This window comes from Coregonus clupeaformis, chromosome 10 (genome assembly GCF_020615455.1).
Source record: "Coregonus clupeaformis isolate EN_2021a chromosome 10, ASM2061545v1, whole genome shotgun sequence".
Classification (NCBI taxonomy): domain Eukaryota; kingdom Metazoa; phylum Chordata; class Actinopteri; order Salmoniformes; family Salmonidae; genus Coregonus; species Coregonus clupeaformis.
The window spans coordinates 24,155,282-24,177,115 of record NC_059201.1 but is presented as its reverse complement, the minus strand read 5'-3'; the positions used below and the strand labels follow the sequence as shown (position 1 = coordinate 24,177,115).

The 21,834-nt window shown below is 43.1% G+C and overlaps 1 protein-coding gene and 1 long non-coding RNA gene across 6 annotated transcripts in view; both read right to left on the bottom strand.

The window, feature by feature from the left end:
• The window catches only part of LOC121575377 (eukaryotic translation initiation factor 4 gamma 3-like), an 80,945-nt gene that overhangs the window by 13,783 nt on the left and 45,328 nt on the right, over positions 1-21,834 (bottom strand). For all 5 annotated transcript variants that reach the window (XM_045222896.1, XM_045222898.1, XM_045222899.1 and 2 more), the window contains exons 19-28: positions 21,450-21,647; positions 15,834-15,977; positions 15,400-15,636; positions 8,611-8,715; positions 8,103-8,241; positions 7,710-7,846; positions 6,977-7,067; positions 6,734-6,860; positions 6,411-6,622; positions 6,171-6,286 (exon numbers count right to left, since the gene is read on the bottom strand). In XM_045222896.1, coding sequence (XP_045078831.1) covers positions 6,171-6,286; positions 6,411-6,622; positions 6,734-6,860; positions 6,977-7,067; positions 7,710-7,846; positions 8,103-8,241; positions 8,611-8,715; positions 15,400-15,636; positions 15,834-15,977; positions 21,450-21,647 — 1,506 coding nt within the window. The remainder of the gene's footprint in view (positions 1-6,170; positions 6,287-6,410; positions 6,623-6,733; positions 6,861-6,976; positions 7,068-7,709; positions 7,847-8,102; positions 8,242-8,610; positions 8,716-15,399; positions 15,637-15,833; positions 15,978-21,449; positions 21,648-21,834) is intronic.
• LOC121575378 lies at positions 11,494-11,886 on the bottom strand. Its single transcript, XR_006002320.1, has 3 exons — positions 11,845-11,886; positions 11,705-11,770; positions 11,494-11,583 (listed from the first exon to the last, which is right to left on the bottom strand). It is a non-coding gene; the product is annotated as an uncharacterized LOC121575378 (long non-coding RNA).

The window sequence follows — 21,834 nt, the reverse complement described above, 5'->3', positions numbered from 1 at the left end:
CATTTTTGACATGGGTTTTTCTGGATTTTTTTGTCTCTCACTGTTCAAATAAACCTACCATTAAAATTATAGACTGATCATGTCTTTGTCAGTGGGCAAACGTACAAAATCAGCAGGGGATCAAATACTTTTTTCCCTCACTGTACATATACATGGGAAAGCAGCGGTGCGTTTGGGCAATTAATAGACAGTGCAGTAAATAAAAATGAATAAAAACTTGTCAGTCTTGTCCAGGTCCGGATTCTACACAGACGGGTGCACCATAACCAATCACAGCTAGAGTAGGCCTATTATGCAAAAAGGCCATGCCATACGGGCCATGCCATTCACTTTGCAATTGCTGTTGCACTGCACTGGACTGTGTTTACAGGCAGCAGAACAGCGCAATCATTGTTTAGAAAGCAGTAGCAAAAATCACAAAAGAAACCTGAATGGTTTTCTGCAAATATATACAGTTGTGGTCAAAAGTTTTGAGAATGACACAAGTATTGGTCTTCACAACGTTTGCTGCTTTAGTGTTTTTAGATATTTTTGTCATATGTTACTATGGTATACTGAAGTATAATTACAAGCATTCCATAAGTGTCAAAGGCTTTTATTGACAATTACATTTAGTTTATGCAAAGAGTCAATATTTGCAGTGTTGACCCTTCTTTTTCAAGACCTCTGCAATCCACCCTGGCATGCTGTCAATTAACTTCTGGGCCACATCCTGACTGATGGCAGCCCATTCTTGCATAATCAATGCTTGGAGTTTGTCAGAATTTGTGGGTTTTTGTTTGTCCACCCGCCTCTTGAGGATTGACCACAAGTTCTCAATGGGATTAAGGTCTGAGGAGTTTCCTGGCCATGGACCCAAAATGTCGATGTTTTGTTCCCCGAGCCACTTAGTTATCACTTTTGCCTTATGGCAAGGTGCTCCATCATGCTGGAAAAGGCATTGTTCGTCACCAAACTGTTATTGGATGGTTGGGAGAAGTTGCTCTTTGAGGATGTGTTGGTACCATTCTTTATTCATGGCTGTGTTCTTAGGCAAAATTTTGAGTGAGCCCACTCCCTTGGCTGAGAAGCAACCCCACACATGAATGGTCTCAGGAAGCTTTTTTCCAGATGCCCCAAACATTTGGAAAGGGGATTCATCAGAGAAAATGACTTTACCCCAGTCCTCAGCAGTCCAATCCCTGTACCTTATGCAGAATAGTCTGTCCCTGATGTTTTTCCTGGAGAGAAGTGGCTTCCTCTCTGCCCTTCTTGACACTAGGCCATCCTCCAAAAGTCTTCGCCTCACTGTGCGTGCAGATGCACTCACACCTGCCTGCTGCCATTCCTGAGCAAGTTCTGCGCTGGTGGTGCCCCGATCCCACAGCTGAATCAACTTTAGAAGAAGGTCCTGGCGCTTGCTGGACGTTCTTGGGCGCCCTGACGCCTTCTTCACAACAATTGAACCTCTCTCCTTGAAGTTCTTGATGATCCGATAAATGGTTGATTATGGTGCAATCTTACTAGCAGCAATATCCTTGCCTGTGAAGCCCTTTTTGTGCAAAGCAATGATGACGGCACGCGTTTCCTTGCAGGTAACCATGTTTAACAGAAGAAGAACATTGGTTTCAAGCACCACCCTCCTTTTAAAGCTTCCAGTCTGTTATTCTAACTAAATCAGCATGACATAGTGATCTCCAGCCTTGTCCTCGTCAACGCTCTCACCTGTGTTAACGAGAGAATCACTGACATGATGTCAGCTGGTCCTTTTGTGGCAGGGCTGAAATGCAGTGGAAATGTTTTTTGGGGATTAAGTTCATTTTCATGGCAAAGAGGGACTTTGCAATTAAATGCAATTCATCTGATCACTCTTCATAACATTCTAGAGTATATGCAAACTGCCATCATAAAAACTGAGGCAGCAGACTTGGGGAAATTAATATGTGTGTCATTCTCAAAACATTTGACCACGACTGTACACTGAACAAAAATATAAACGCAACATGCAACAATTTCAAAGATTTTACTGAGTTACAGTTCATATAAGGAAATCTGTTAATTGAAATAAATTCATTAGGCCCTAATCTATGGATTTCACATGACTGGGAATAAAGATAAGCATCTCTTGGTCACAGAGAGAGCTTCCCCTTAAACAGTCAAGTGTTGCTTTAGCAGTATGCTTAGGGTCATTGTCCTGCTGGAAGGTGAACCTCCGTCCCAGTCTCAAATCTCCGGAAGACAAACAGGTTTCCCTCAAAGAATGTTCCTGTATTTAGCGCCATCCATCATTCATCCAGAAGTGTGAAAAACATCCCCACAGCATGATGCTGCCACCACCATGCTTCACTGTGGGGATGGTGTTCTCGGGTGATGAGAGGTGTTGGGTTTGCGCCAGACATAGCGTTTTCCTTGATGGCCAAAATGCTCAATTTTAGTCTCATCTGACCAGAATACCTTCTTCCATATGTTTGGGGAGTCTCCCACGTTTGCTTATTTTTTTCTTTAGCAATGGCTTTTTTCTGGCCACTCTTCCGTAAAGCCCAGCTCTGTGGAGTGTACGGCTTAAAGTGGTCCTATGGACAGTTACTCCAATCTCCGCTGTGGAGCTTTGCAGCTCCTTCAGGGTTAACTTTGGTCTCTTTGTTACCTCTCTGATTAATGCCCTCCTTGCCTGGTCCGTGAGTTTTGGTGGTTGGCCCTCTCTTGGCAGGTTTTGTGGTGCCATATTCTTTCAATTTTTTAATAATGGATTTAAATGGTGCTCCGTGGGATGTTCAAAGTTTCTGATATTTTTTTATAACCCAACCCTGATCTGTACTTTTCCACAACTTTGTCCCTGACCTGTTTGGAAAGCTCCTTGGTCTTCATGGTGCCGCTTGCTTGGTGGTGCCCCTTGCTTAGTGGTGTTGCAGACTCTGGGGCCTTTCAGAACAGGTGTATATATACTGAGATCATGTGACACTTAAATAAAGTCCACCTGTGTGCAATTAACTTATTATGTGACTTCTGAAGGTAATTGGTTGCACCAGATCTTATTTAGGGGCTTCATAGCAAAGGGGCTGAATACATATGCACGCACCACTTTTCCGTTATTTATTTTTTAGAATTTTCTGAAACAAGTTATTTGTTTCATTTCACTTCACTTTTTTACACTATTTACACTTACACTATTTTGTGTATATCCATTACATGAAATCCAAATAAAAATCCATTTAAATTACAGGTTGTAATGCAACAAAATAGGAAAAACGCCAAGGGGGATGAATACTTTTGCAAGGCACTGTAAATACCCCATATCAACAACACAAAATCCATGTGTACGTGTGTGTATAGTGCATATGTTTGTGTTGCATCACAGTCCCCGCTGTTCCATAACTACCCTGATAGGATGACTGATTACCTGAACCAGGTTGCAGGCACTGGTTACAGTTTGAAGCTTTTTCTTGAATGGGCAGCTTGCTGAAAGCCAGTCAATATTTAAATCACCCAGAAAATATACCTCTGTTGATATCACTAACATTATCAAGCATTTCACACGTTATCCAGATACTGACTGTTAGCACTTGGTGGTCTATCGCAGCTTCCCACAAGAATGGGCTTTAGGTGAGGCCTGTAGCCATATTACTTCAACAGTATTTAACATGAGATCCTCTCTAATCTTTACAGGAATGTGGTTCTGAATATAAACAGCAACACCTCCACCACTGGCATTTCTGTCTTTTCTGTAAATGTTATAACCTTGTATTGCTACCACTGTATCAAAAGTATTGTCTAAGTGAGTTTCAGAGATAGTCAGAATATGAATGTCACCTGTTAAGCTACATATGTTAATGCAGGCTATTTTGAACACTTTTCTGGGATGCTTGCTTGTTTTCATTGCTTTACTGGGAAGCTTAGCAGAAGTAGATATTCTCATGTTATTTATGTTAGTGCAAGGTGAGCTACACACAGTGGACTTCCTACTAGGGCACACCGCCTCAGCGCTAACCGCATAAATCTGGTTCATAGGCACATGATTGCTGCATACAATAGCTGTAGGATCAGCAGAGGCATTCAGGGCAGTTCGAGAGACATAAATTAGGTTACTTACATTGTGTCTAACAATGCCCCTGGTATAATGTACATTTGCTAAAGCATTATGATGACTCAGCGACACAATGGTAGGGATTAACTTGGGTCATTGATAAGTCATTGTCTCAACGCAGCCTTATGTTGTGAAAGGATCCAGGAACCCAAATTATTTGGGTTACACCCATTGAACTGCAATAATCCCGTAGCCTGTTGTGAAGAGAAAGAATCCTGCTAAAGCGTTCAATGCCACGATTCAGAGAGGGCACAGGACCTCGGTGTCCCGAGTGGCGCAGTGGTCTAAGGCACTGCATCGCAGTGCTAGCTGTGTCACTAGAGATCCTGGTTCGAATCCAGGCTCTGTCGTAGCCGGCCGCGACCGGGAGACCCATGGGGCGGCGCACAATTGGCCCAGCGTCGTCCAGGGTAGGGGAGGGAATGGCCGGCAGGGGATGTAGCTCAGTTGGTAGAGCATGGCGTTTGCAACGCCAGGGTTGTGGGTTCGATAAAATAATGTATGCGCTAACTGTAAGTCGCTCTGGATAAGAGCGTCTGCTAAATGACAAAAAATGTAAAAATGTAAATATGACGGGTCTTTTATTAGTGTCTAGCAGAGTCAATCAGCTCTTTGAAATCCAGTTTCAACTGTTCAGAGCTAGCCTTCATAATGTCATTAAAACCCACATGGACTACGATAGAATCAATGTCTGTGTCCTGGCGTAGTACATTTGGGAGCAGCTTAGTAATGTAATTTACTCAAGCTCTGGGATAGGACATTGTTTTTGCACCAGGAACAGTCACATTTCTTACCATGGAGCTGCCCAAAATCATGACTGGCGAGAAGGACGAGGAAATCCGCCCACTACCACGCTTCACAGGATGGTGCAGGCCTCTGACAGATTGAGAATCCCCGCTCGATCCAGAGCAGGAAGGTTGCCGACGTTGACTTCGAAATTGTAGGGGAAGGAGTAGGCACAGCGGCCGCAGACACAGGCAATCCCAGTGACGAAGGTGCAGGAAGATCAGGCTCCAGGGCGGCGAAACTATTCGTTGTTTGTATCCACTCCGGGCTTCTCGTTGGGAGTGTAGACTGCTTTGCGGGAGGCCGCTGTCTTCGGCTTCCACGGCTTGTGAGATGCGACCATTGTTGATTGCCATGCTCCTCTTCCTGTGCTCCTTCGACTCCGCTATCAGATGGGGGAGGAGAGGCAGGAGATGGCTCCCCTGGCGAACGAACTCCGGGCAACACCGGCCAGTCAGATAACATAAAACGTCAAGATGGAGATGCATCCAACATGCGAACGCCGTCCTGCCACCGGTGTAGAAAAGGTAAACATTCCACTCTGCGTTTTCCCCAGTTTCTTACGTAGGCTGGCTACCTGCATAATCAAGGATGCCACCTCAAGCCTATAATCCTCGGCAAGCAAACAATTGCCGCATTGGAACTCTGAGTGATCCAGTTTGTCCCGAAACGAAGCGTAATAGATACAGCTCCTACAGCGCTGGAACCGTTCATTTACTTCTCCAGACAAAGAGGGCTCCATTGGAAAACAAATCTGGGACTAATTTCGTTAGCTTGATGGCTAACGTTAGCAGCCATCAACATTTCTGGGATCTTTTATTTCAGCTCATGAAACCAACACTTTACATGTTGCATTTATATTTTTGTTCAGTTTAAATAGATAAGCTAGCTTTAGCCTTAGCCATGTAACGGGACTGCATAGCTAGATTGATTGTGTTGAGATTCCCAATCACTGCCCTTTACTTCGTGTTTTTTTCTCAAAATATTGGGTCAGTGAAACTGAAACAGTTCATCCCCTGAATGGATGGAGGCAGCAAACAATGTACTAGCTGTGATATACAACCTGATAGCAATATTTAATAGACTACCTAGCGATTTATTGGTGAATTTTATTAATCATGCATTGACTGCATCCATTTAATTCTGCCAACAATGCCTTAATCTATGTAATGGAATTTGGAGTGAAATAGAACCTCTTATAAAGTTGGTTTTGAAGTATAAACTGTGAATTTGATATTGTAGACCGATATTATGATGATCTGTTTGTTTAATTTCTGTAAAGCAGTTCAAATGGTGTCAGTTCCACTTTAAATGACTGTACCTTAAAGTCGTTGATGTGCAAGAACTCGTCAATGATAGCTTTGGACTTCCTCTCCATCTCCTCCTCAGAGAGAGCAGGTCTGTCTGGAGAATGGGCCACCACAGGCTCTGCTTTCACTGCAGGGGGAAACAACACTGTTACAAGAGCGCTCCCCTGCTAGAGAGAGTGTGTGTGTGAGTGTGTCCACTGACTGTGTGTTTAGTCAGTGTATATCTCTAGAACTGGGTTCTGTTCCCTCACCAGGCTCCCTGGCTCTGCAGCGCTCTGGCTCAGTCTTGTCTTCGCTGACGCTGGGCCTCCTGGGGCTCTCCAGCTCTCTGCAGGGCTCCTCGGGGCTCAGGGCCGGGCTCTCCAGCAGCTCTTTGGCACTGACGCCTCGGACGAAGGAACCAGGCCGTGACGGGGCTGAGCTCAGGGGCTTCTCGCTTCGCTCTCTCCCTGCACTGCTTCGACTGAGGGAGGAGAAAACACACACACACACAATGCGAATCAGAATGTTTTGCTTCGAAATAAGAAGTTCAGAGACCAAATCCATTATATACGTTTCAAAATATGATCATTACCTGCCCAAGGCTCTTCTAGTGTCATACTCTGGGTTCTGTGCAGGTGGGCTGGTGGGTTGAGATGGTGTGGACTGGAGTGCAGAATACCGGTTTAAACTGGCACCACCACCACCAGACCGGGATAATTCTGATGGGAGACAAGATGAAGCAGCAGACATTACAATTCAACCAGGACACAATTACAACTAATTCAACTGGATCACCAATGTGTGTGTGTGTGTGTGAGACGGTATGTCTCCTTACCGGAGTCACTGGCCTTGGCCCCTCCACTGCTGCCCTTCATCCAGTTGAGTGAGGCCCGTGGTCCCAGTTGGATCTTCTCATCCATCTGAGGCTAAACAGGATGATGACGGACAGAAACAGTTCACCTTCCAATACTCATATCATGTGATCTGGGCCTACAACGCTATAATGACCAAGAGTCTCTGAGAATGGAGAGCTGCCTCATACTTCATTGGTCCTGACACACAGAGGACTGTCTGGGTTTCTAACATATTTCCTCCAGCAGGGGGAGCCATGCTATCCAGCAGGTGGACGTATTATTTCGCCACTAGAACAATTTCATGAGGACAGGGTTGTGTGCCACATAGAAGTATTAATGAAGAACCACAGGATTCCTATAAGTGAGGAGATAGCTAATGCGGTGTACTGTAGACATTACAACACAGTAGCGTTTAATCTACTAGTTGGCATTGTATGGCAGTAGGGAAGACCATGCACCTAATACGAATGCAAACATGTCCAGGAAGACTTGTGCTTGTAGACCAATGAGGACACAATTCTTAATTGATCGGGTAAACATAACTCAAAATGTCAGGCTGACTTATGTCATCCAACTTGTAAAGACTTGAAGGAACCAAACATCAATTATTGTCTAATGCCATTTTGTAATTACAATGGAGTACACTACCTCCATGGTAAACCACCCAAAAGAGGAAGTCAAAAGTTGAGGTCTACAGGTGTTTTCGGGGCTGACCTTGGAGATCTTGGGGATCTTGGTGGGGTCGATGGTCCTGCTGTTCTTGGTCATGGGCACAGTGTTCCAGGTCTCCTCTCTCTGCTGCACACGCTGCTCCCTCTGCTGGTCTCTCTGCTGCTCTCTCTGCTGTTGCTCTGGAGGACAGAGGGAACACACGGGGGATGAGATGTTAATGGATTTATTAAAGACAACTCAAATAGTGACAACATCAACTCCTTATGGCCCAGGCTTGAGAGAATACTGTGGGGTGAGTTGAAAGATGGGAGAGAGTGGGGGAGCCTTCTGTCCACTGTGGGCCACCGTAGCATCTCTGAGTCTGCAAGCTATGGGGAGGGGATGCCAGTGTGGCTGTAAGCCTTAAAGAGGATTTAGCCCATGGGCCTGGCTGACCTGGCCTTCTCTTGGTGTCCTTGGAGAGCAGCTGCTGGTGCACCTTCCTCTGCTCCTCCTGCTCTTCGATCTTGGCCTCTTTGTGGATCTGCTCGATGGTCTTGGGTCCCTGGTCAGCTCTCCTGGACACCCAGTTGTGCTGGAGGAAAAGAGCAGTGTTAGACCTACGCAAGGAGTTTCCTCAGAGAGACAATCTGGTGTTTTGAATTAGTAAACTGTGTACAACATAATTGGCCTACAGTCACAGTCTTGTGTGGAGGGCTGTGCAGAACAATTTTTTATTCTACGCTCAAATCTCACTGATTAGTTTTCTTCCTCAGATCTAATTATTGGTGTGCTCAGGGAGCCTGCGTGAAATGGAGGTACTGAAAATGAACATTTTGATTTACTGTAATGGAAAATACATCCTCACAGCTGAGCTGGACAGACACAACCACAAATCTCAAGAATGCATGCATGCACATATCCCCACCAACACACAGGAGACACACACACACACACAACTTACCAATCGGAGATCTATCACATCTTGCAGCATAAACCGTATCCGAGACGATGTCTTCCGCTCCTTCACAATTTTCTCCATCTGATTGAAATACTGATCCATGCGAGGCTATGACAAGAAAGAGAGAAATTAAGGGTCAATGCAAAGTGGTGTATTAATACATTTTCACTATTCACTCCAGAGGACAGCCAGATGCTCTCCATTCATTTCATTCCACTCCATTAAGCAATTCACTGTGCACTTTATATCTTTATATTTTATATATTTTTTAAACGCAATATGCAACAATTTCAAAGATTTTACTGAGTTACAGTTCATATAAGGAAATCAGTCAATTTAAATAAATAAATTAGGCCCTAATCTATGGACTTCACATGACTGGGAATACAGATATGCATCTGTTGGTCACAGATGCCTTAAAAAAAAAGAAAAGGCAGGGGCGTGGATCAGAGAACCAGTCAGTATCTGGTGTGACCACCATTTTGCCTCATGCAGCGCATCACATATCCTTTGCATAGAGTTGATCAGGCTGTTGATTGTGGCCTGAGGAATGTTGTCCCACTCCTCTTCAATGGCTGTGTGAAGTTGCTGGATATTGGGGGGAACTGGAACACACTGTGGTAAACGTCGATCCAGAGCATCCCAAACATGCTCAATGGGTGACATGTCTGGTGAGTATGCAGGCCATGGAAGAACTGGACCATTTTCAGCTTCTAGGAATTGTGTACAGATCCTTGCGACATGGGGCTGTGCATTACCCTGCTGAAACATGAGGTTATGGTGGCGGATAAATAGCAAGACAATGGGCCTCAGGATCTCTTTGCATTCAAATTGCCATTGATAAAATGCAATTGTGTGTTGTCCGTAGTTTATGCCTTCCCATACCATAATCCCACCGCCACCATGGGGCACTCTGTTCACAACATTGACATCAGGAAACCGCTCGCCCACATGCACGCTGTCTGCCATCTGCCCAGTACAGTTGAAACCGGGATTCATCAGTGAAGAGCACACTTCTCCAGCATGCCAGTGGCCATCGAAGGTGAGCATTTGCCCACTGAAGTCAGTAATGACGCCAAACTGCAGTCAGGTCAAGACCCTGGTGAGGATGACAAACACACAGATGAGCTTCCCTGAGACGGTTTCTGACAGTTTGTGCAGAAATTCTTCGGTTGTGCAAACCCACAGTTTCATCAGCTGTCCGGGTGGCTAGTCTCAGACGATCCCGCAGGTGAAGAAGCCGGATGTGGCGGTCCCGGGCTGGCGTGGTTACACACGGTCTGCGCTGTGAGGCCGGTTCGACGTAATGCCAAATTCTCTAAAACGATGTTGGAGGCGGCTTATGGTAGAGAAATTAACATTATGGATGGATGGATTATCTTGGAAAATGATAAATGCTCACTAACAGGGATGTAAACAAATTTGTGCACAAAGAAATAAGCTTTTTGTGAGCATGGAACATTTCTGGGATATTTTATTTCACTTCACCTCATGAAACATAGGACCAACACTTTACATGTTGCGTTTATATTTTTGTTCAGTGTAGTATTGCTCCAGACTAAACTGAGCAGTTCGGGAGCAAGTAAAACAAAAGCCTTTTCTTGGCCTACAAAACACACACTACTAAATATGATTTACAGTCTCAGGGCTAAATGTGCCAGATCAAATAAAATAAAATGTTTTTGGTCACATGTGCCGAATAAAACAGGTGTACACTTTCCAGTGAAATGCTTACTTACAAGCCCATTCCCAACAGTGCAGTTCAAAAGTAAGACAAATATTTGCTAAATAAAAAAGGAAATAGTAACACAAAAACAATAACGAGACTAGCGTGGAACCCCGTATTATCTGCATATTCAACAGCGTCTAAGAAATATATTACCTTCAAGAGTGTTATCTTGTGATCAAGCCATCAATTTATTTTTATTATTGGTGTCGTAAAAATGTTAGCTAACGGGTTAGCAATTCGCATGTTTGACATTTCAGTGGAAATACTACTATTAAAAGCTTTTTGATAAGCGGTTTAGCAAAAAAATACGTCCCGTATAATCGGCATACGGTCACCAGTTATTGGCCACCTTACTATTTTGTTCAATTACAAGATATATCCGTTTAATTTTGTTTAAAAAAAAAGAGACACCAACCTCGTATCCAAAGTGTTTACTAGATAGTTGGCTAGCCTTCCGGTAAAGAATTATGACTTGCCTGTCAACTTTTCATTGGGTAGCCCGGTGCGCCTCCTGTGGACTCTTAAAAAATGGTTCTTCACCAACATATTCAGTGTTGTTATAACCAAATAATGTCTCAATTTGTTTTACAGATTAATCTTATGTTTTGAGAAAGTAGATAACAGTTGAATACCAAAATATAAATGAGTATGAATAATTTACATAAAATAAAACTTTTATTTCAATAATGTGCATTAACATAAACAATGAAAACACTGTTGGAGTTTGTGTTGCAGAGATGCACTTGGAAAGTAAAGGAAGAAATACACAAGATGGGTTGAATAAATATATATATTATATTTTAGACATATTTTTTTGTACAAATAAATAATTTCATATGAACACAAACAAAACAAACAATTAAATCTCGACCTCATTTACATTACATTTACGTCATTTAGCAGACACTCTTATCCAGAGCGACTTACAAATAGGTGCATTCACCTTATAGCCAGTGGGATAACCACTTTACAATGTTTTTTTTTTTTTTGGGGGGGGTTGGAGTAAAAGGGGGGGGTAGAAGGATTACTTTATCCTATCCCAGGTATTCCTTAAAGACCTCCATCCCTATATTGTCACAAAAATCACAATAAAAATCCAGCTCCACCGCTACCTCTGGATCCCACTGCACACACCTGCAGTGGAACCAGTGCTGGCAGAAGTCACAGCACACCCATGGCACCTTGGATCTACACTCCTGAAGGGAGCTTGCAGGCGGATCATGCTCCCCATGGCGAGGTGGTGACTTCTTTTATAAAAAAATAAAATAATAATCAAATTGATTAACATGGTTTTGAAAAATGTAGAAGGTCTTCAACAACAATAGTAACTGATACAACTGAGAGAGAGAAAAACAGATTATGAAGTACCTGAGAGTGGTGCCATGGGTGGCGTGACAGAGGTGTCCAGTGGAGCTTTTCTCTTCCTTTTCTGTGCTGCAATTTAAGAAAAAGTAGTGTTAGACAGAGTATGTTTCATGAAAACCCTTTTAACTTTTTTACATCAATACCTCTGGAGGAAGCTGCAGAAGTTTTGGAGGAGGTGGAGATGACTTGAGGGCTGGTGCTATGGACTGTAGATATGTAAAGATTATTATTATTTTTTTTACATTGCTGTTTTATAAAACAGATAAGTCATTTTTTCATAATTTAACATGTGTTTACCTGTGGAGGTGGCTGTATTCAAATTGCAGACGAGGCTGCTATGGTGGTGTGAACAGAGGAGACGGAGGAGGCAGTTGGTCCAGAGGAGGCTGTGTTGGTGGTGACAGACGGGGGGGTGGTGTGCATCGTGGTGGTGGTGGACAAAACCGCCGACGATGGCTTGGAGGAGTCGGTGTTTGTAATGGTGGGGTTGAGGGGCCAACGATGGTGTGGCCGGGAGAGTAGGCACGTGGCCTTCTTCTGCAGCTGGGGACTCCCGCGGCTCCTACAGGTGTTGCACACTGGGAGGCAGTGGTGATGCAGCTGTCAGGAGTGGTTCCAGCAGGGGGTCCAGCAGAGGCGATGGCGTCAATGGTCTCATCCATGGCAGCCCTCTCCTGTGCCCGCTGTGTTCTGAGGGCTGCCCGACGCTCTTTCTCCTCTGCCTCGGCCCTCTCCTTCTCACCCCTCTCCTGCCACTGGCGCATGTATTCCTCCCCGGTGATGCATGTGGCGACCATAGGGAGTCTTCTGTATCGGTCTAGCCGATACTTCAGGACAGTAAGGATGTGCCCCAGGTCCTTCGCTATCAGCCCCCCCTCTATTAGGGGGTGCTCTTCTAGAGCTAGGGCTGGGACTGGAGCAGGGGCTGAGGGTCCTCCTGTGATCACTGGGGAGGAGGTGCTGATGGACGGCACAGTGCTGCTGGTTACAGGAGAGGCGGTGGTGGGACCCGGTAGGGACCGAGACGGCATTAAACGGGACCCTTCAATGGCTGAAGGGTCAAAAGGGAAGAGGCCACACTTCTTATACCCTTCCACCACATAGCGCATGTCCTTGCAGCGCTGATACTGGCAAATTCTGATTTGTTTACCATGTAGGAGTGGTCAAAATGGCTAAGGTCTCCAGCTACCTTGGAGAACTCAGCCTTTAAAGGGCCAAAGTATGCCTCGTCCAGCGGTTGCAGGACATGGGTGCAGTGTGGTGGAAGACAAAGAAGTATAACCCCTTCCCTTAGTGCCGCCACGAGCACCTCCGGGTCTATGTGGCTCTTGTACCCATCGAAGAGGAGAAGGAGAGGGCGCTCTTTCACTGCATGCTTAATGAAGTGCTGAAACCACTTCCTGAACAGGTCCCCGTCAATGTAGCCACTGTTTGACCGTCCATACAAGGCTTGGGGGGGCTCCCAGTGTGTAGTGGCCACCGGGGAAACACTTGGGGTAGATGATAAATGGGGGTACGTCCTCCCCAGCTGCGTTGAAGCAGGCCAGCACTGTGATGTGCTCCTTGGTCCACGGAGCCTGCTGGTACACATGTTTTGCGCCCCGGGGAGCCAGCACTTTGTGCCTGCTCTGGTCGCTACGAAACCCAGACTCAACGCAGTTATAGATTTGTCTAGGTTTCTCCCTCAACCCACTCTCCTCCAAGTGCTTCTCATAAGAAGTGAAAAATGTGTCCATCGTCGGACGTGTGGCACACGCTCTCCCCCTGTCCAGGGTGTCCGGCATCCTCATGCTCAGGTTCTTGTGCCTCCTCCTGAACATTTCCCACCACCTCTTCCCCAGTGGTGGGATTGTTTCCCCTGGGTGCCGAAACCTACAATAGAATAGAATATATAATTGTCCATCCAGGATGAAAATGTTTGTTTTGGCATCACCATACACATCCACATCACACACATTGAGAACAGTCAGTCCAGCAATCTACATACATAAACACATAGAACACCAAATACCTGTGTATTTTGTCGTCGTATTTAATCAGCCTCTGTCTGGTGAAGGGGAACCCATGGCTGGCGCAGTAGATACAGTACTGCACCAGATAATTTTAATCCTCTGGTGCAAGCAATGTGGGTGGTCCACTGCGACAACCATGGGTCACCCGGCCGCTCAGCCTGTCTGCCATGGTCTGCCGAGGTACACCATGCACCTTGGTAGATAAGAAAAGGAAATTTACTAGCAGATAAAATTCACATACACATGGTAATCTACTAAAAACAAAAGATGCCTAACCTTGCCAGCCTGGTGGATAGCCATCCCTGCCACGCAGTCCTCCATGGCATGGAACATGTCCACCTCACTCCACTGCTTCCTCTTGACTTTCTCCATGCTGTGGTGGTAAATACATGTAGCTAAATAACTTGGCATTCTATACACATTTTAGAAAGATAAGTCAATCTGAATATGTATAAACATTTACATTTCAAAGCTAAGGCATTGAAAGGTCATGAAAGTTTTCACAATAACTGAAAGTGTACCCACGTTTTTTGTTTGATGTTATCTGTAATGAAAATTAGTGTCCCAATTAGTTTAATATTGATGCATGCATTGTAACATTTGACTAAATACTGCCTCTATGTAGCTGTTGTAAGATGAAACATACCCAACAGTGATAGGAGTCAAAAAGTTCATGGTTCAAAGTTCCAAATAGATTTTTGCAGATTGTGCAAAACGCCCCCGTCAAGAGGACTCACAGCTTGACAACATTCAGCTGTTTTCGTGATATGTATTATCTAACGCTCACAATTTCTTTCCTTTTTGCTGTCTTAGCAGTTCTATCAACATTTAGCAACATTAGAAAATCTGTTAGCTATATTTCAGAGGTAAAAAGTTGGATATTGAATTATGTGTGGTCTGTCGCGCAGTCAAATTTTACAATATGCAGCGTGTCCCACAAAATGTGTACATATATCACTTTTTTGAAAACTCTCAAAACCTAACTTAACTTACATAAATCACACTGAAAATCAGTGGTCAGCTAGCTAGAAGGGTGTCTTTAGTCGCAAAACTTACCGTTATTTTCCAGTCCATTAAAATGTTGAGCTCGAGGTGATTTAGTCCTCCAACCGCTAGAGAGTGTCCGAAGTTAGGGGATGTCCGATGTTGGGGCAAAATTAGCTATATACAAGGAGTACCAGTACCGAGTCAATGTGCAGGGGTACGAGGTAGTTGAGGTAATTCAGTATGTACATGTGGGTAGGGGTAAAAGTGACTAGGCAATCAGGATATATAATAAACAGAGTAGCAACAGCGTATGTGAAGTGTGTAAGTGTGTTTGTGTGAGTGTGTCTGTGCACTGTGTCAATATGCATGCGTGTGTTTTGTGTGTGTGAGCGTATGTAGTGTGTGTGTGTGTGTGTGTGTGTGTGTTGCAGAGTCAGCGTAGTATGAGTGAGGACCAAAGCGTCTTAAAACTCTGGCAGAGCTCAAAGAGGAGAACACTTCTGTACATGTCTAGGAGTCTTTCCTTTGGCCAGCAGCAGGTTAAAACAGGCCAGACAACAGCAGACAAGAGGGAGCAGTGAGATGTCTTCACCCATGTCTCGTCACCCACATCCCTGCAGGCTTCCCCATACCACCAGCTGGAATTCATTTAAGCCCCCTCCTTTCCCCTGTCCTCCCCAGCTCATCCCTATGGCTCACCTTGGCCTTCTCAAAGTCCAGGTCCTTGCCAATGGTGGTGAGCAGCCTGCACAGGCACTCCAGCGATTCCTCGTCGTGGTTCTTCAGCAGCTTGACCACACAGTCGTGCATGATGGCCTCTGTCAGCATCTTGAGTTTGAACAGCTCCCCAATGAACCGGATGTTCCCTATGGAGCGCCGGCGGGCCTTGTCCTTGGCCTCCTCCAGCTCTAACCGTAGTCTCTCTTGATCACTGGACTGGAGAAGAGATGGAGAGTAGATTGTCAGACTTAACAGCAAACAATGAGCCCCCAGTGCCCCCCACTAACTATTCACAACTAACATCAGTAACTGACTGGGTCCCATAGAATTCTCTGCTCTGTATTCCCCTACTAGGGACAATAGGTGACAGACAGGTTGGTGATCTGGGTAGTGTGTGTTTAGGGTTTAGGTACCTGTGCAGAGTCGAGCTCCTTCTGTTTCCTCTCAAACACCACGTCGTCCACCTTGTCCCGCTCAAACTCCTTCTGACAGCGGTTGAGCAGAAGCTTACGGAAGTTCACTGTGGTGCTGGGTTTCTCCGTCATGGGCACTTTGAGCTGGAGAGCAACCGAGATAAGGAACAATTTGGTTAGAGGGGAAGAAAAATGGGGGAAAGAACAGAGTAGAGAAACATTTTGAGTTGAACGGGAGATGAGGTGTCGAAAGAGTTAAATGGGGGACAGAAATATATATTTAGGGACATTTTGCTGAATGTTTATGGGGCTTTAGAGGACCCATGCATATACAGATTATCTATTTTCTTTTGGGGTTTTTTAGGTGGAAGAACAGCTTTAATATTGCAGATACATTGTAACTTCCATCAATGTAAGTGTCTGCATCACTTCCAATCCCACATATATATATATTTTCCCAAACATATACAGTTGAAGTCGGAAGTTTACATACCCTTAGGTTGGAGTCATTAAAACTTGTTTTTCAACCACTCCACACATTTCTTGCTAACAAACTATAGTTTTGGCAAGTCGGTTATGTCATCTACTTTGTGCATGACACAAGTCATTTTCCAACAATTGTTTACAGAAAGATGACTTCACTTATAATTCACTGTATCACAATTCCAGTGGGTCAGAAGTTTACATACACTAAGTTGACTGTGCCTTTAAACAGCTTGGAAAATTCCAGAAAATGATGCCATGGCTTTAGAAGCTTCTGATAGGCTAATTGACATCATTTGAGTCAATTGGAGGTGTACCTGTGGATGTATTTCAAGGCCTACCTTCAAACTCAGTGCCTCTTTGCTTGACATCATTGGAAAATCAAAAGAAATCAGCCAAGACCTCAGAAAAAGAATTGTAGACCTCCACAAGTCTGGTTCATCCTTGGGTGCAATTTCCAAATGCCTGAAGGTACCACGTTCATTTGTACAAACAATAGTACGCAAGTATAAACACCATGGGACCACGCATCCGTCATACTGCTCAGGAAGGAGACGCGTTCTGTCTCCTAGAGATTAACGTACTTTGGTGCGAAAAATGCAAATTAATCCCAGAACAACAGCAAAAGGACCTTGTGAAGATGCTGGAGGAAACACGTACAAAAGTATCTATATCCACAGTAAAATGAGTCCTATATCGACATTACCTGAAAGGCCGCTAAGCAAGGAAGAAGCCACTGCTCCAAAACCGCCATAAAAAAGCCAGACTACGGTTTGCAACTGCACACAGGGACAGAGATCGTACTTTTTGGAGAAATGTCCTCTGGTCTGATGAAACAAAAATATAACTGTTTGGCCATAATGACCATTGTTATGTTTGGAGGAAAAAGGGGAAGGCTTGCAAGCCAATGAACACCATCCCAACCGTGAAGCACAGGGGTGGCAGCATCATGCTGTGGGGGTGCTTTGCTGCAGGAGGGACTGGTGCACTTCACAAAATAGATGGCATCATGAGGAAGGAAAAGTACATGGATATATTGAAGCAAAATCTCAAGACATCAGTCAGGAAGTTAAAGCTTGGTCGCAAATGGGTCTTCCAAATGGACAATGACCCCAAGCATACTTCCAAAGTTGTGGCAAAATGGCTTAAGGACAACAAAGTCAAGGTATTGGAGTGGCCATCACAAACTTAGTGTATGCAAACTTCTGACCCACTGGAATTGTGATACAGTGTATAATAAGTGAAATAATCTGTCTGTAAACAATTGTTGTAAAAATTACTTGTGTCATGCACAAAGTAGATGTCCTAACCAACTTGCCAAAACTATAGTTTGTTAACAAGAAATTTGTGGAGTGGTTGAAAAAAACTAGTTTTAATGACTCCAATCTAAGTATATGTAAACTTCCGACTTCAACTGTACATATACATAGACATACATACACATAAATACATACATATACACATACAGTACCGTTCAAAAGTTTGGGGTGACTTAGAAATGTCCTTGTTTTCCATGAAAACATACATGAAATGAGTTTGAATAGAAAATATAGCAAAATGCATAGGAATTGTAGTCATTGACAAGGTTAGAAATAATGATTTTTTATTGAAATAATAAATTGTGCAATTCAAACTTAGCTTTCGTCAAAGAATCCTCCATTTGCAGCAATTACAGCCTTGCAGACCTTTGGCATTCTAGTTGTCAATTTGTTGAGGTAATCTGAAGAGATTTCACCCCATGCTTCCTGAAGCATCTCCCACAAGTTGGATTGGCTTGATTGGCACTTCTTACGGTCAAGCTGCTCCCACAACATCTCAATAGGGTTGAGATCCGGTGACTATAACGGAGTGGCCAGCACAGACAGAATACCAGTTGACTGCTTCTTCCCTAAATAGTTATTGCATAGTTTGGAGCTGTGCTTTGGGTCATTGTCCTGTTGTAGGAGGAAATTGGCTCCAATCAAGCGCCGTCCACAGGGTATGGCATGGCGTTGCAAAATGGAGTGATAGCCTTCCTTCTTCAAGATCCCTTTTACCCTATACAAATCTCCCACTTTACCACCACCAAAGCACCCCCAGACCATCATATTGCCTCCACAATGCTTGACAGATGGCATCAAGCACTCCTACAGCATATTTTAATTTGGTCTGCGTCTCACAAATGTTATTCTTTGTGATCCGAACACCTCAAACTTCGATTTGTTTGTCCATAACACTTTTTTCCAATCTTCCTCTGTCCAGTGTCTGTGTTCTTTTGCCCATCTTAATCTTTTATTTTTATTGGCCAGTCTGAGATATGGCTTTTTATTTGCAACTCAGTTGTACACCGGGGCCTCCCACTCCTCTTTCTATTCTGGTTAGAGCCAGTTTGCGCTGTTCTGTGAAGGGAGTAGTACACAGCGTTGTACGAGATCTTCCGTTTCTTGGCAATTTCTCGCATGGAATAGCCTTCATTTCTCAGAACAAGAATAGACTGACGAGTTTCAGAAGAAAGTTATTTGTTTCTGGCCATTTTGATCCTGTAATCGAACCCACAATTGCTGATGCTCCAGATACTCAACTAGTCTCAAGAAGGCCAGTTTTATTGCTTCTTTAATCAGCACAACAGTTTTCAGCTGTGCTAATATAATTGCAAAAAAAGGTTTTCTAATGATAAATTAGCCTTTTAAAATGATAAACTTGCCATTGGAACACAGGACTGATGGTTGCTGATAATGGGCCTCTGTACGCCTATGTAGATATTCCATTAACAATCAGCTGTTTCCAGCTACAATAGCTATTTACAACATTAACAATGTCCACACTGTATTTCTGATCAATTTGATGTTATTTTAAATGGACAAAACAATTGCTTTTCTTTCGAAAACAAGGACATTTCCAAGTGACCCCAAACTTTTGAACGGTTGTGTACATTTCCCTTTATTACTTTTTAACCCTACCACCCCTCCCCTAATTGGAGTAAACTAGTGAACAACAACGCTTAGGCCTCTACTTCCAGCTTATACATTTTATGGACACAGTCAATTTTACAATAGTTATATTTTCTTTGTTTTTACTCCTGAACTTCCTCTATCCTCAACCTATCCGATCATTTTCATGATGTCCATCCGGTTTGCTTCTATATGCCATATCTTTCAAACTGTGCTCTTTCACAAAAGTTATTAACCTATAACCTATATACGTATTATGGACACCGTATGTTTTACATTAGTTATCTTGTTGCTATTAGTTGTTATTAGTCCCAACCTTCAGCTCCATTCAACCCCTCCCATTCATCTCTTAACACCAACCATATTGGATTTCTATTTGCCATATATTTTTCAACTGTACTGTAATGTTTCACAAAAGTTCTGAACCTTTCTATTCTCATTGTTTCTACAGATTGTAAATGGAAAATAAACATTATTTTTGCTAAAAGTATTATTATATTATTGATCGATTGACTATGACTTTTCAGATCACCCAGTAGTGCTATCTGCAGGGTTAGCTCCAGGTAAATATTGCAATTCTTCAGCCATTCCTGGACCTGTGACCAAAAACAAGCTACAAATGGGCAGTACCAAAACAAATGATCTAATGATGCTGTCTCTTCGCAGCAAAATCTGCAGAGCTGGGAAGATTGTATCCCCCCATATAAATAACATTCTATTGGTTGCAAGAATTTTGTATAATAATTTAAATTGAAAAATTCTATGTTTTGAATCCGGCGTCGTTTTGCGTATCAGTTCATAAACCATGTGCCATGGAATCGATACGTCAAAAATCTCTTCCCAACTATTTTGCAATCTATATAGGACAGCTGTCAAACCTTCGGCCCTTAAATGGAATTGGTTTACTTTTTTATTTATCACAATTTTCTTTAACCAATTATGGTCTTTAATACAGGGCCAACAGACAAGTTCCTTACTTTTCCCCCTTCCACTTTCCTCTTCCATTTTTGCGGTAATGCTGCAATTATTTGGTTGTAATTTTGGGTAGAGCAGACATTTCCATATGTTTTTGTTTGCTGCATGTGCGACATAACTCCACCAGTCCTACCTCTGATATAATTTACAAAGATTATACCTTTTTTTTTTTATTCAAAAAATTACATAAAAAAAAAAAAATCAATTAGTATATTTGAGTTTAACCACAATATTTGTTGCATTATTTGTTCTGTCGTTTCTGGAGTCTTAAATTGAAATTGCAACCAACTTTCTACGGCTTGTTTTAGAAATAGTGATATTTGGGAGATTATTTCCTTTTCAAATACCTGAAAGTGAGAGGTTGTAATCGGAATAAAGGGAAAAAGGCCATTCTTGAACATAGGGTGAGACAATGTTACTAATTTGCTAGAGAACCAGTTCGGATTTAAGTATAACTTTTGTATGACTGAAGCTTTTAGTGATAGGTCTAATGCTTTCATATTTAGTAATTTCTGTCCTCCGAATTCATATTCATATCAATTCATAATAGGCCCGTTTAATTTTGTCTGGCTTGCCGTTCCAAATAAAATTGAATATTTTTTTCTCATATAATTTAAAAAACTGTTCGCTAGGCGTAGGCAAGACCATAAGCAAATAGGTAAACTGGGATAATACTAAAGAGTTAATCAAGGTGATTTTTCCACAAATAGACAGGTATTTACCTTTCCATTGTAGCAAGATCTTATCTATTTTGCTAACTTTCTATTAAAATGTATTTTGGGATATGTATACCGAGTATATCCACATCACCATCATACCATTTTATTGGTAAACTACACGGTAATGTAAAAGTTGTATTTTTTTTGTGATCCAATACATAATATAGTACACTTATCATAATTTGGTTGTAATCCAGAGAGGTTAGAAAATGTATCTAGATCCTCTATGAGGCTGTGGTGGGATTCAAATTGTGGATTTAAAAGAAAACATGAATCATCAGAGTACAATAACACCTTTGTTTATAAGCCCTGGATTTCTAATCCCTTGATATTATTGTTGGATCTGATTTTAATAGATAACATTTCCATGGCCATAATAAATAGATATGCCGATAGTGGACAACCTCCTTTTACTCCTCTTGACAGATTATCTTTTGATGTTGGCTAGCAGCATTCAGAGGAACCACAAGTAATCATGTCTGAATGATAAAGAACTGAGCATTACATACCGTGGTGAGGCAGCGGCACATGTTCCCGTAGGCCACAGAGAAGCCGGGCTCGTCGATGGCCTTCTCAAAGACCAGGTCGATGACACCCTTGAGGCGTTCCTCCGTGTCGATAGTGAGGTCCGTCACCTGCTTCATCAGCTGGTTGAACATCTGAGGCGTCAGTTTGTTGAGGATGCTGCGCACCTTCCGGAAGAGCTCCTGACAAGGCACCAACATCATCATCATTTATTGAGGTGAACATTCATTCACTCACACTTCATTTCATCTTCGGTCTCTTGACAACTCCTTGGTCACAACATTTCTTTCCTGTGTGGAGCCACTGCAGAAGAAACTCATAATATCTTGTAGTTGAGTAGGGTGTGTGTTTTGACTGTGTGGTTTTGTC